We start from the raw sequence: 15146 nt of genomic DNA on the forward strand, positions 1-15146 counted from the left end.
ATCTGGGGAAGCATGGGACTGTGTGCGACTGTGTATTTTTTTAAGCAAAGTTTTTGCCTCCCGCAACACACACGCACACACTTAGAAATTAAGTTGTCATCTGGTGCCAGCTGTGAGTCCAGATTTGACGTACAATTTTAACAAGTTACTCGTGTCCCATGAATTACCCTAAGCAGCAAACTCAATAAAAGTTGGCTGTTTTAGTACGTGGCTGTCAGAATGGTTCTTGTCACTCATGTCAGATTGTTTTTTTTTTCTCCCTTAGACCATTTTAGGCTGCTTGTCCTCTGTTCTGGAAAACACCATAATTACCCTGTTTGTGATGAAGCTGGAGGGCGTATTTGTCCTTAGATTTCAACTTTCCTGTTTGATTGCCCTCAAGTTCAACGTCTTTCCTCTTCCGTCTGCAGTTGAAATATACATTGTGTTTTTCAGCCATTGTCCTGTGCAGTCAGTGCGTGTGTGTGTTTTACTGAGGCCGTTTGGTTTCTGCCTTTGTCCTGCAGTGTCTTCTTTGTGTTTTTGCGGCGGTGTGACGGGAGCTTGGCATTTGGCTGAGGGCTCGTGTTTGATAACAGCCCGTGGACTGAGCTGAAGTGAAATAGTCCAAACGGGTCTTTCAAGGTCGGCACCCCAAGAAAGACAGCACACAATGTGCAAGGTCACATTCTAGACTAAAAGCAATAAGTGCTTTATTGATAGAAAAAAAACAACAAGCAGGCAGATGTGCAACCAACTGATTAATAATAAAATACATTTGTGAGAGAGAGGAACAGAGGGAGGGTAGGGGGCAGGGGAGAGAAGACAGCTACCTCCTGACTGTATGTCCATGTGTCTGTGTACTGTACTGTATGTGCCTGCATGCATGTACGTAGTGATTCGCAGAGAAAAACATTGATCCTGTTGTGGGACCTAAAAAATCCATTAGAAATCCAGTAGTTAAAAAAAGAACAAAATGTGACAGATAGTGGTGATGTAGTTTCCCAGGTGCACACATTCTCTCTCTTCATGCCTGAATCATTTCCACAGTTTGTGTGATCTGTAAAGTACAGTGTGATACTTTGTTTATAAGAAGATCTCATGCAACTCTCCTCTGCTTTGACAGTAATCTACGTATCTTTACATCTCATCAGTATCATGTTTTATGATGGAGATAACAGCCACCGTATGTTCCTTTTTTTCCATTCAGTCACTTTATGAACAATGTGGCTTTTGTGCTGCGCCTACTGTGCTATTATCTTTTTATGAAAATAAGCACAGGGTATTGGACTGTCGTCATCTTTTATGTGCCTTTATCGCTGTTTCTCGCATGCTCTCTTTTTCTCTCTTCCCCAACCTGGCAAACCTGCCAAGTGAGTAGAGCTCTGAAGTGGATCAGTCAGTGGCAGATTTAGATTTGAGGTGGGGACAACTAAGTCCCAGTCCCAGCCAAACCTGTTTCTTTAGGAAGGCTGTAAGAGACAGGAGGGCTTGGAGTTTTCCATATGCTCTGCCACCCCCTTCCCCTCAGTGATCACCTACAGTAGTCGTCCCCCCCCCCCCCAACCCGTCTTGCTCCTTGGTAGTGTATACCCGCCTTTACACCCCCCTTTTGAAATCCCTTCTCTACAAAACTTCTCCTCAGATGTGCCCACCCCTAAACCCCCATCTATCAACTAGTTGGCAATGGCATTGTTTTTAATCATCAGAACCTCAAAATTATTATTATCGCTTCTGATGCGGCAATTAAAACTTCAGGTCAGAGGCACAACGAGCGGTGATCAGCAGCCGAGCTGAGAAGTTTTAATTAGACGATCAGAACCATTAATGCACAAAAAAAAGGTGTGCGCTGGGAAATTAACGGGAACGTCTTAATCAGGGTTAGCGACTCCGAAGAGGAGTCAAGTGAACAGAGAGCAAAAAACAAATCATTTCCGCACCACTGGGACAAAACTCAATTAAATATGCATGCGGAAAAATGGAAATTTCTCAGCATCGGCTGCACCGACTGTTGGAAAACTGTGGCAAAATCTCACGGCGGGGTCGACGACCTGCTTATTGTTATTCTTGTGTAATAAAAATGAGAGAGGGGCCAGATGCTGGGGTCTGGGTGTCGTGGCGTAGTTGTCCATCAGTGGCTTTCCGCTTGACTTCCTTGCGGCTGCCGCAGTCTCTCTTCCATGCAGGGGGAGAGAGAGGAGAGGAAAACATTCTCTTCCTGCAAGCTGTAAATTTACAAAAAATAAAAACATGGTAATTTTCGAGTGTGTCTGTGTATGTTTGCCTGTGTGGCTCAGTGATTTCCCTGAAACACTCGTGCACACACAGTCTCTCACACATACATCTCCCCTGAGAGCCAGAGACACAAAAGGTTCACTGAGCTACACACAGGGAGCCGCAGCCTTGTCGATTAATCTGCCAAAGGTTCATAAAGTTATAACTGGGCTTTTTTAAAGAGCTACAGCAACTCTCGGTTGCATATTGTAAAATAATCCTGAGCTGAACAGACATCTCCCAGACCCTGTTTGTATTAATTAACTCCTGATATTGCGGGGGGTTTGTCCCTGTGTCAGTCATGTTGGAACTCAGCAGGAATCTACAACAAGCCCTGTACCTGTGTTTGATTAGGTGAAGAGATAAGCTTCGGTTTAAACAGGTAATATCTACCTCTCTTATATACAGACCCTCCTGTGTGCTCGCTCCATACAAACTGACAACACTGCAGGGAGTCACTGTGTTTATGGTGCAGCACTGCACTTCGAATGAACAATAAAGTCAAGCTATTCAATTTTCTATATGTTGTTTATGTGACTTTACATCTTCCATAAGATGATTAAACAAGCGTTTTGGACATAAGCTGCCTCGTCTTGTATGACAAAAAGAGGTAAAGCCATGACCCTGCCAGTCACAACCATTCCCAACTCCCACATCCTTTACCCGTTGCTGCTGCCTTGATTACAGTCTGTGCACGTTCACACAAATAATGCACTTCCAACAGCGTTATTAGGATTTGAAACACCACTTGATTGGGCATGATATCATTCTGGCACACAAACAGAGACTCTGCATCAAAAACCAACAAGACCTGTGGGGCTCAGAGCTGTGGAAGAGTAAGTTTGTCAGTGCGGAGGGCTAGACTCAGAGCACAAGCTGTGTTCATCCAGCGCTGAGAAGAAACAGGGCTCCAAAGAACTTTGATGCACTTATTTTTGAGTGAAGATGAAAAAGAACCTGACCTAGTCCTAAATGGATTCAAAATAGTTTCTTGACTTTTTCCTCAGGTTTTGGCCTTATACAGACAGTATATGGCGCTCCTTTGTGGCCCTGCACTGTTTCCAGTAAAAATAGTGTCACAGTTAACATAAGCAGTTGGAAAAATTAGTTTCAGCTGTTGTGTTCAAATTCAAACCTGCCTGTTTTTTTCCAACCCCCAGTGCTTACCGAGGTGTCTCCTCCTTGACAATTAGCACACCAGGCTAAAACAGACTGTAAATAATGTCCAGTGCATGTGACAGTGTTGTTTTTCTGTCTGATATTCATTAATAAGGCAGAATGCTTACTGGACTCTCAGGGAGGTGGGGGAGTTGGTCCCAGAGGGAAAAGTTGTTCTTTCATGTAGGTCCCCACAGATTTTATCTCATTGTACGCTATCATGCACACAAACGACTTGAGGTAAACAGCTTGGTGTTACCATAGCAATCCCTATTGTAAGCAATGGCAAAAAGCTGCTGTGGACAGAAACCCTCAGCATAAATAATAGTTTAGACAGCTTCCATAAACCATCGAACCATAGCATGTATCTGCTCACGGAAAGCTCACAATATTAAATTTGTTTTAAAGCCAGGCCTACCTTTAAAAAGAAAACACTGACTATGTGCTTAAGCTGTCTGATAATTCAGTTAGAGGCCTGCTTAGATACTCATCCAGTAGCACTTAGTCCTCTATGCACACTCCTTATTGTTAACAGAAAATCGTACATAAATAGTCACTAATGGAAAGAAACAACTGTGCCAGGGTCATTTCCTACAAGAAGCTTCAGATGGCAATGCAAAGGAAATCGGTAGTTAAAGCATGAAATACTGAACACAGTAAACAGAAAAAATGACCTCCACTGCAACACCCAAATGACCTCAATCTTCCTTTGGAGACTATTTCTAAAAAAAAAAAAAAACTTGAAAATTTATGTCTTCCACTTCCTAATAGTTTTTCCAGCTGATTTCTTTTTTTCACAATTGCTGTCTTCTAAAAGGTGACCCTTTCACCCCCGCCTGCAATTGTCTAACACTAAATTGTACAGTAATGTGCCGCTGATATACGACCTCCTCAAAACTACATAATTCCTGCAGTCATTGTTTCAGAGAGGAAGCCCGCAATGTAAATACAGTAACTGAGAAAGCATGTGTGGGGAGCACGGGGTGCATTGTCTGGCGACGGGGTGATCTGTAAACTCCTTCAAATTGTATATCCTCTAATGATTCCACAGCTTTGCAAAAGAAAATGAAAACAGGATTTTATGTTGCACCGATGTGATTTACATAATGCTGGCAATGGCTCACACATGATTGTGCTTGGCTTTATGGCTGAAGGAAAATGAAGAGGCTCGTACTCATTGTTATAGAAAGTGAATTGAGTCTTTAAGATAGAACTTTGTTACCTCTCATATTGCACATTTTTTTGTCTGCCGAAATGGTGTGTCTGTAGCTCAGTATAGTGTATTATCTTAACCACAGTGTGGCTGAGTTAAAATATAATACAACTTCACACAAGGAGAAATATCTCTGCTGTGGCATGCTGTTTTAACAGTTTTCACAAAGCTTCAACTGACAAAGCTTTACATACTACCAAATAAAAACAGAATCCAAGCTAAAAGGCTTCTCTGATCTCTGATAGTTATACTGCTTTATTGTTTTTTTTTTGATACCATAAATACTGCGTTACTCACGGTCACCTCCTCCTTGCTTTTTAAAAGTTATTTACTACTCGATAAAGATCTGGCCTTGATTTTGAGTCTGGAAAAATGCTGTTGGAAGGTGAACTTTGGTGGCTCTAGAAATAAAGTGAAAGGTACTAGAGTGTAGTTTCTGCCCTAAAAAGGCAGCTCTGGATATGGAATGCCACAGGCAGCTGTTCCTGCCTCATCAGAGGACATGTTATAAAGATAGCCCCACTTGGGTTGAAATAATGCCACCCATTCCTGCCCCAAAGCACACTCTATCATGCTCTATTGTTCAGAGAGGCCGCACTGGGGAAAAAGATGTTGAGACTCTGCAGTATGTCTTGTTAAGTAAAGATATGTTAAACATGTTCACTTTAATTTTTTTTTGTTTTGTTTGATGTACCCATGTTCATGTCGTGGCTAGATCAACAGTAAAAGGCAGCAGAGGGTAGAAAGAGCTTAAATACATAGTATGTTAATTTTCTTTTAATAAAGTGAAACCAGCAGCCTTTACCAAGACAATTACTGGGCCTAATCCTACTAAATAGCCAACATGAGGACGCAGCTCCAAAAAGACTCAAAAGCGCTCAGCATTTTCAGTCCACATCCTGACAGCTTTAATGCTGTGCAGCCCCCCACTCAGTGGCAGGACCACAGCCTCTTGAGGTGAGAGTGAAGATAACATTTCACAGTGTCTCTATAGCGCTGTCATGTGAAGGATTATGTAGCCGTGTATATGCTGCTTGTAGTACCATAGGGGGTCTGATACCTATCTGCCTGTGGTTTCAGCTGCCTGTGTTTTTTTTTTCCTCCTTTTTTTTTCCATCACTGCTTTAAACTCTGAGCTGACCGAAGAGGTGTGACTTAGAAAGATATGTACAGTATCTCTGTGTGTCCTTCCAGTCTTGCGCTGTTATTGTTAAGTGCTTTTGGATGTTAATAATAGCAGCAGTCACTGTTGTTCAGTGTTGTTTTTCCATTGTGATGTTCAAAATCAGTACAAGTTACTGACGTGGACAAGCTGGTTCAAACTTTTCTTTTAGAGATACTGAAAGCATTTTTTTTTAAAAACTGTGTATTGTGTGAAATGTGGTGTTACATTTATTCAACTGTAACACAGATAATTGTGATTCTGAATAACTTAAACTCATCTTTTTTTTTCTTTTCTTGTTTCCATTAGCTGAAAGGAGTTTATGCACTGAAACGACCTCAGGAAAACCCAAGATGGCCGCCAAAAGGAAAGGTGGCCTAAAACTTAATGCTATCTGTGCCAAGCTGAGCCGCCAGGTGGTGTTCGACAGCAGCTCCCAGAACGCGGAGGGAGACCAGAGCGTAGCAGAAAACAGCGAGCGTGGCAGTTCCCACTACGATGACAGCGAGACCAACTTCCCTGAGAGCCTGAACCTAAATCAGAGCCTAGAGGAGGACCAGAAGAGACGCGAGGCCATCGAGAAGTGGGTCAACGGCGAGTACGGTGATGAGCCACTGGCTCCTGACGACGAGCAGGAGCACGAACTGAAAGTCAGCAATGACGAAGATGGCCCTCCTGAGGGCGTGTACATGGTGCAGCCCACGGGCTGCAGCGACGACGAAGACAACACAGAGGAGGCCGAGCCCGCAGCAGGCTCTCAGGATGGCAGTTACCATGATGACAAAGAAGCTGAAGACAGGCCTCCAAAAGATGACACCTACATGCCACCAAGCGAGGCCCAGAGTCGCCAAGCACCTTTCTCCGCTACAGGTACATTTTCACTGTCTGCCATCCAATCACTTTTCTTTCTGATGTCTTTGCCATACTCTGATTTATACTTGACCCCTTTTTTTATACATTTTAATTCAACATGACCTTTACCCTTCAAAACATTCCACTCCATAGTAGTAAGGGGCAAATGCTTAGATAGAGGGCGGGTGACATTGCTACATCCACATAAGCTTAAGTGTGCCCATTATTGGAAAGAGACACTCTAGAGTTACATTATGAATAGCCAGTGACATTATTACCCCAAAGAGCGATTCAACTGGCAGGCCAGGGGGGAAAAACAGGAACTTGTCAGTGTGTGGTTAACTGCACGAAGAAATTCATAAACGGAGTAGGCTTACAACGTAAGGCCGTTTATGCACTCTCCCAGCAGCTGTGGGCCAAGAGTGCATGGCAGGACCAGGCTAAGCTTCATATTACACCCAGGATTACATATTGAGTCTTTGATTTTCCCTAAGCTCACTAAACTTAGCCACTGCTTCAAACTCCTCTATTACATGGAGTCGTACTCTGCCGTGGAGGAGCTCAGGGTTTTTTTTTTCACAGTTGCCAAATCCAAGAGATCACTTGTCAAATAAAGTCAGAAATAGGGAAGTTATTTTGCAGTGACATATCACACTAAGTATGTTATTATCCTCTCACAAACAGTGGCTCCATATATTTATTGCTAGCAGACATCGACATATTTTGATAAATTCCTTAATACAAAGTGCTCCTGTAAATGAATCATAATAACCCCTGTTTAATTGTGACATGATGTTCCCACGGTATAATTCACTGATTATCAAATAGATAAAGCAGGCAAAGATAGTCATTCTGAAGTGGCAAGAGTGTGTGTTAACAGCACAAACAATCTTTTAAGAAAGTACCTTTTACAGTTATACACTCTGTGACCCTTTAAGCTTGATGCATACGCACTGTTGGAGACTAGCCTTTGTATAGCAAGACTTAAAACACAGAGCTGTAAAAGGGGAGAAAAAACATGGCTCGCTTATATGAATAGATAAAGCGTGTTTCACAGACACCCAGAGAAAAAAAAAAAGCAATTTGCAGGTGAGACCGGTTGTTGCGGTACAAAAACAAGTTTTGTTTTGTGCTTGCTCACCTCGGTTTAACAGTTTTTTGGTCTTTCATCTAGGTTTAGGTATCCACCTCAGAGTCATATACACATGCTCCTTTTGTCTGCATTTCTTTTTGCTTTACAGCAGTTACTCTGGCCACACACAGAACTGGGGGCAGGGGCTTCTCAGAAAATGAAGCAGGTTTCATTTCAGAGGCAAATGAAAAAAGCTTTGTGGTTTTAATTAGTCATTTTGTGTTTATTTCATGGCCATAAAAAAAGCGCCTGTCTGTAAATATGTATTACTGTTGTGTAGCAGGCCTACACCTTTCCCTCCACTGGCTCCCCTTACTACTTTACATCTCACAACAAAGCCAGAGTGTTTGAAGACTGCGGGGAGAGCATACTGCATCAGTTGCAAATCTTGTCTTTAGAGTGTTTTTTTTTTTTTTCTTTCAGAGTTGCTCTTTGTTGATTGTAACTAGGGCATCTATATTGCCATGTTTCTGCTCAGCTCACAATTAAAACATTTTTTCCCCCCCTCTCTCTCTCTCTCTCGCCGCTGTCTTTCAAAGGCTGATGCGGAGTGCACATAATTATGCATATAAACATAGTGGCTTAATTATCTCTCACAACATCAGTGACAATGTAATTAACAAACATTGCAAGATCAATGAGAGAAACTGCGACCTTCAAAACATTTAACTCCTCACATTGAGGCATCGTGCGGATTTCCTATCAGTGCAAAACCCCAGAATACTTTTCCTAGATAATTTAGATGTCGCATTAGAGCCCTCATAAGCCAGTCAATGGAAAAACCAATGAATAAAAACTATGAAAGCAATGACAGAGATGCTCATAGCGATGGATCAAACAGGCTTGACCATGACTTCCATTTGCAATTCTGGGTTCACTGTAAAAGGTTATTGTTCATTTCAAGCTGTTTCAAAGCCCTCTCTATTTACCGCCCGTTAATTAACTAACCAAACAGCGAGGAAGTTTGAAGCTCCGTACAGTTTTCAAATTAGTCCAAACAAATGCACATAATGTCATTTATTCAAAGCAACTCTTTATTAGGCTACCACTGTCCATTTAAACAAAACATACTTAAACTAATTCACTGACATGAACACAAATTACTTTTAAAACTCTATTTAAATTATTGTGCCATATAAAAGAATCCCACTATTCAAAACTTTTTCTGACTGAACTAATATGAAAATACCTCCTTTTTAAAACTTTTTTTTTTCTTAACAAAATGATTTACACTGGCCATGTGTGATTCAAAACCAGCACCCTTTAGAGGGTATTCAAACTCTAGATTAGTCCATATATAGCCACTAGCATGCACCTTTATCATCAGCGACACCTCTGCCTCTCAGTCCTGTGAGCGGAGAGGCTATGCCACACTGATGGCCATGTTTGGTCAGCCAAAAGGAGATATAATGCCCATCTGTTATCATATCTGGGAGGGAAAATGTGGCCTAATTGCCTCAAATATAGACAAGGCAGGTCTGTGTGCTGTGTTGGGTTTTGCTTGCCTGAAGTGTCAAGATTAGGAAACACTGCTTTGTAGATTTTCCAGTGACACCAGAGAGAGTGCAGAGGGAAATGTCAGATGTGAGGTTTATTTATGTGTTTCTTTTTTTTGGACGGGGGTGGGTGGTAGCATTAGTGGCGGGGACAATCTCACCTTAACCCCTACATAGTTTCCCACCTGGTGTCACATGACATCATTAAGAGGCAGGCAGATAGGGCTCGAGTAGAAAACTCATTTACATGGTGTTTTAGAAAGGTTATCTCCTGTCAGTCCCAGCCATAATCCTTTCAAGTCCAATCATTTGCCTTTCATTGATAGCACGCCACACGGCTCCGCTGATGAATAAAGAGTCTCGACTAATTTTTTAGGGAGAAGGAGAGATGATAATACCATAAGCAAATATAATATGAAAAAAAGAGATGTCAGTGCTCCCATGACAGAAACCACTAGTCTCTCTGCGAAAATTAGTAATTTACTCTGCCACAAAAATGATTGATGTTTTATTTAATTTGATACTTTCTACAAAGCAAAGGTCAGCGGGCATGAATCTATTCCCAGTCAAGACAAAATTAACCTGATTTTTTTATATTAGTGATAAAAATGATTTAGATTTATTTTTATTTAAATATGTTTTTGAACCCATCCCTCAGTCAGTAAAGTGTACTTCCATTTTCTGACTCATATGAGCATGGGCGGGTCAGCCCTAACTTTAGAGCTATATGATATACTGTGACCTGAGGTGCACTTACAAATACAGTAGCAGTAAAATCCAACCAATCACCGAGGCCATCAGCACCTAAATCAAATGAGAAGAATGTTCAGCCAAATGACATTTTAAATAGACATGTTCAAATGTCTTTCCAGTTTTAATGCCGTGTATGATTCAGTCAGGCCACAGTTGAACAGCTCAAGAAAAACTTGAGTATATGATGAGGTAAGTTGCACTGTATCCTGCAGTAGGGACTTGTATATACAGTGTTTAGCTCTGTGGTTTCAGTACATGTGAAAACAAGGTAGATATGTTAGAAAGATCTGTGGCGAACATGAAGGTATTTCCTCTCAAATACCCGATTCATTTCTGTTAAATTTTTCATGCCCTTTCGATCCACCAGATACTCTTTCATACTGAACCGCCGTGCAGTGGAGCAACCCCAACGCAGTGAATGGAAATTTGGGGATTATTTTACATGCTGCGCAGGAGATGTGAAAAGCAGGGCACAGAGACTGATTTAGCAATAACTGAGAAATCCGAGACAAGAGCAGAAATATTTGTGTATTAATTACCCTGGGTGGTAGCTGGTGTTACTTCTCACCAGCTCATGTGTTGATAGTGATGATAAACAGCAATAAAACATTTTAAAAAAAAAAAGACCCCCCAGTACACGTGACTGAGACATGAATGTGTTAAGAAGGCCAAAGCTTTTACATGACCCGGGTGAAATTATCATCTTGTACACTAGTAGCATGTATGCGTTCTGGTATCCTGCATGACATGCAAACTGGCATACAGGAGATTTATGGAATTTAGTTGGATCAGCAAACACAACTGCCTCATGAGTCCTCCCTGTGCTCTTCCTTTTCTGTGCAGAACTTTGTCCCCACACTGCTTCCAAGCAAAATCATTTTTTCCCTTTTTCCCCACTCTGACCCCTTGCACTAACCTGGATGAAAGTTAATGGGCCAGAATTAATCTCCACATAATGCAATTAAACTATACATTGACTATATTTCGCTTATGTCCTTGGGGAAGTTGTCCAATTTAATGGACTCTTAAAATGAAAGTGATGTTTCAGTTCACAAATGTGTAAAAACGGGGAAGGGATTCATTCTTTTCACTCTTGAAGGTGACACAATAGTCATGTTATTTTCAAATAGCTTACATCAAGCTTCATGGGGGATTATGAATCAGGAATTGCACTTAACATGCCAGAATTTCTTGGCAGATAGTAGTTATAATTATGTCATTTTCAAACAGTTCAGCATCAGTATCATGTAAAAAATCGGTGGGGAAGTGCTCTGATAGTCTTACTTCATTTCTAAAAAGCTGTAAAAATGGATTATATTTTTTACAAAGCTTCCCTTAAATTCTTTGGCCTCAAAATTGATCTCTTAATGTGGTTACTAAGATTTCTTGCTCTTACATGTAGAATATTTATTCTAAATATCAGCCTCAAAAGTAATTCTCTAACAAATTTCGATAGTGTTACAAAATGAGCATAGAAAACCAGAAGAGTTTTGTTTATTCAGTGTGTCCTTTGGTACAGTCACCCGCAAATTCTGCAGGACTGACTTATAGTGCAACCAAAACAGGAAGAGCATCGCCTCAGACTGCTTGTCTGTAGACACATAAACACACAGAGATGTACAGGTGCTGCTGTAGCGTGCAGTGCAGAATCACTTTTCCTGTTGTCAAATTTCACATCAATTCTAAACATTTATTGATGAGAAAAAAAAACAGTACAATGTAGTAGATGTTGTTCTACTCAGGTTAGCAGCCTTTCATCATCACAACTTGGACGAAATATGAGAGAGGGTTGTTTAAATGATTGGGCTGATAAAATGTATTTTTCACATGTCACACAAAGCTAGTCCCAGAATCATTTGTAAATTACATACTTGGTGCCAAACAAAAAAATAAATTGTCAAATACAAACTATCCTCCTTAGAGCACAGCAACAGTTTATCACTTGTTGAGCAAGCGTCAGTCAATATGAAGCGAGACAGAACCATTTGGTGGACTGATTGACTGGCGTGAATTTGGTCACTTATTAGCCCATGTTGAGCAATGGCTTGATTTGGGTTTGCCAGACAGCATCAGACAGCACTGGCTGAGGTTTTAAACTCAAAACTTTTTTCAATGATGCTGGTTGCAGCTTTAAAAGTAAAAAATCTGAAAGCAGTTGGGAGAATTATACCTCATACATAGAGGCTCACTACTCTACTTTTTCTCTTTGCAGGAGAAGCATCTGCCCTGCGAGACTATGCAGCCAACACCATGAATGAATTTTTGGGAATGTTCGGTTATGATGACCAGCAGGTAAGGGATGAGCTGACCAAGAAGATCAGCTTTGAGAAGCTCAAAGCCGCTACCTCAGACCCCTCATCCCTCAGCAGTGAGGAGGCCTCACGGCGCGCCCGCTTCTCCAAGTACGAAGAGTACATTCGTAAGCTAAAAGCCGGTGAGACCCTCCCTTGGCCCATGCATGCTTCCCCACCCAAACCAGACGACCTCAACCCAAAACTGGCCCAAGATAAGAGCGCTACCATGCTCCAGACCTCTGGGTGCCTCCCAGGGGCCGAGGCACAAATCTACCCCCCAAGCCTGGACCACAAACAGCCAGGAGGACCTCAGCTGGGCACTTCTCAGCCACCAAATCCCTCTCACATCCAGAACATGGCGTCCCGAGCCTCCAAGTATGACTTCTTTATTCAGAAGTTGAAGATGGGTGAGAGTCTACAGCAGCAGAACGGTAACGCTTACAAGCGACCCTCCAAGTACGACCTGGAGAACGTCAAGTTTCTGCACCTCTTCAAGCCTGGTGAGGGCAACCCTGACATGGGTGGCGCCATTGCCTTTAAGACTTGCAAAGTGGGCCGCCCATCAAAGTATGACATCAGAGCGATTCAGAAGCTAATGCCAGGAAATCCCGAGGCCTCACTGATGCCCAATGTCCTTGCAACAGCACCAGGGAACCCGGGAGCTCCTGGTGTCCCCACCGTGGGTGCAGCTGGGGCCAGCATTGCTCCAGGGCTCACAATGGACCAGACAGGACACATAAGCTTCAACGCCTCTGACTACCTGAAGTCCAGCTTTTCCAAGACTGACTCCATCACCACAGGAACCGTGTCCTCCGTTAAGTAAGTCACCTCAAACGTTATGGTGTGAAACTAGAAAGCACTCAGAGAGCACATACTGCTACCAGCGCTACACAATGCTTTTGACTAGTTATTAAAAATGCATGAAAAAGCAAAACAAAAAGATAATGCAGATTTTTTTCAGAAAACTTTAATCCTAGTATTAGGAATATTAGAGTTTTGTCCAAAAGAGAACTTGATTTATCATGTGGCTGTATTTTGGCAGTTCAGTGTCCATCTGTTTGGTTCAGATTGCATTTTATTTGTAGGTGAAGTGGTCAAATAAGTGTTGTGCAAAAGATTTCAAAATGGTGGAAAATCTGTGTAACCGAAAATGAGTGTGGCCTATAAAAAAGATTTTATACATTTTACCGGAGCAGGATTGAGTAAAAAAGTATAGCGCTACAAATTGTGACATGGTGGCGCTATTTGCACCACAAACTATTGACTTGCTCCTTTTTCCATGACCCAGTTTCTTACTTAATGTAGTAGATCAGTAGATTTTTAGATATTTAGCTAACAATGACAAACAGATAGACAGACAAATGGTGCAAAAACTTGGCAGAGTTAAAATACAAATATACAGAACTTAGGGGACAAGAGATGACAGCATGTATGTTATTGCCTCTCATTCTCTCTCTTACTGGTAATTGTGAAATGTGTGTTTATTGACAAAAAATATTATGTGACATACTGCATGACTTATCTACACCTAAAATAATGCATACATCTTAAAATCAGCTAATAAATCACATAACCTGTCCATTAAAATTCCAATTTAAAGTTTATTGGTGGATTGAAAAGATCCCAAGTTCCAGTGGAACACCTCAGAGCTAATGTGAAGCTCACATACACTTAACTGCTACTGTGAGTCAGTTAGCCTAACGCAAAGGTAATTGCTACCTCCACAGCAGCCAACAGGAATGCAGTGTGAAATAGCGCATAGCGCCCAATAGATCCACGACATGATGAGTTGCGAAGGCACATGAAGTGTTTACTCGCTGTAGCACTCCGTGGAGACTGATTTAGCACAGTCATCGCAAAGTGACTGACTTCTTTCGTTTGGCTAGGGTGTAACAACTCTCCCTTTAATTACTTTGGAGCCATGACTAACCTCCCGGCGAGTCACAGGGGCCGACTCTACACTGCCTGACGAGTGCACTTTAAAGGAAGCAAACGAGGGGTTTGGGGAGCTAGCCTACAGTCGTGTGCACTACCAGTAGGAAACAGCTCTCAGAGTCTGTTTGATTGGTTTTGACCTTGTCTCTAGTTAGTCAAGACCTATCAAAGACACTGTTCAAGAGCCCTCAGGCACCTCTCCCTCAGGCTTTGGCCTTTGTCAGGTTGGGGCTCAGTGGAGCTGCAAGCTTGGCTAACTGACCCAGTCTGGTGCTTGTATACAGGAGGAGAGGGGGTGCTGGTGAGAATGTCTGGCAGCGCATCCTCCCCTCTGGGCCAGATTAACCTCAGGTCATCCCCCGTGTGGAGCTGCTCACATGGAGCTAAATGCCATTTCTGAGGGGAGCAAGCAGAACCAATACTGTATTATGACTGTCACTGTTACCAGCTTTATGAAGGGGATCACAGGTGACAAAAAGCACACAGCATTCCTCAGCACCACAGCACTGAAATGTGATTAGTTCCTGTTTTGAATTGAATCTGATTGAGCTGAAACTGATCAAGTCGGTCGATCGGCTTGATCCACTTGCATTTGAAGCTGCAGTGTTGTCTTACGTCTTTATTTGAACCGAGTCCAGACTGATTGGAGACAACTTGACATCAGCATTAGAGCTAAGGCCCTTAGAGATTATCAGAAAAGACCTTTTCAGAGCTTTTCTTCCACATCCCCATTATCCAGTTTTGCATATGAGCACTCACTAAAATACCTCCATAAAAGATTAATGTCCCTTTGCTCCTGCATTTTGCCTTTCATTGGTTGGGAGACCATGCATCAAAGTGTGCGCCTTCCATCCCTGATTCATTCGGCACATGAAAACGCTGTTATGCCATAAGAAAA

At 42.1% G+C, this 15146-nt stretch overlaps 1 protein-coding gene across 7 annotated transcripts in view; it reads left to right on the forward strand.

Annotated features, from left to right (window-relative positions):
- casz1 (castor zinc finger 1) overlaps positions 1–15146 on the forward strand; it is a 190944-nt gene that overhangs the window by 147759 nt on the left and 28039 nt on the right. For all 7 annotated transcript variants that reach the window (XM_078170113.1, XM_078170114.1, XM_033629374.2 and 4 more), the window contains 2 exons: positions 6096–6656; positions 12232–13132. In XM_078170113.1, the coding sequence (XP_078026239.1) occupies positions 6140–6656; positions 12232–13132 (1418 nt within the window). In that variant the 5' untranslated portion in view covers positions 6096–6139. The remainder of the gene's footprint in view (positions 1–6095; positions 6657–12231; positions 13133–15146) is intronic.

Source organism: Epinephelus lanceolatus, chromosome 8 (assembly GCF_041903045.1).
Source record: "Epinephelus lanceolatus isolate andai-2023 chromosome 8, ASM4190304v1, whole genome shotgun sequence".
Classification (NCBI taxonomy): Eukaryota; Metazoa; Chordata; class Actinopteri; order Perciformes; family Serranidae; genus Epinephelus; species Epinephelus lanceolatus.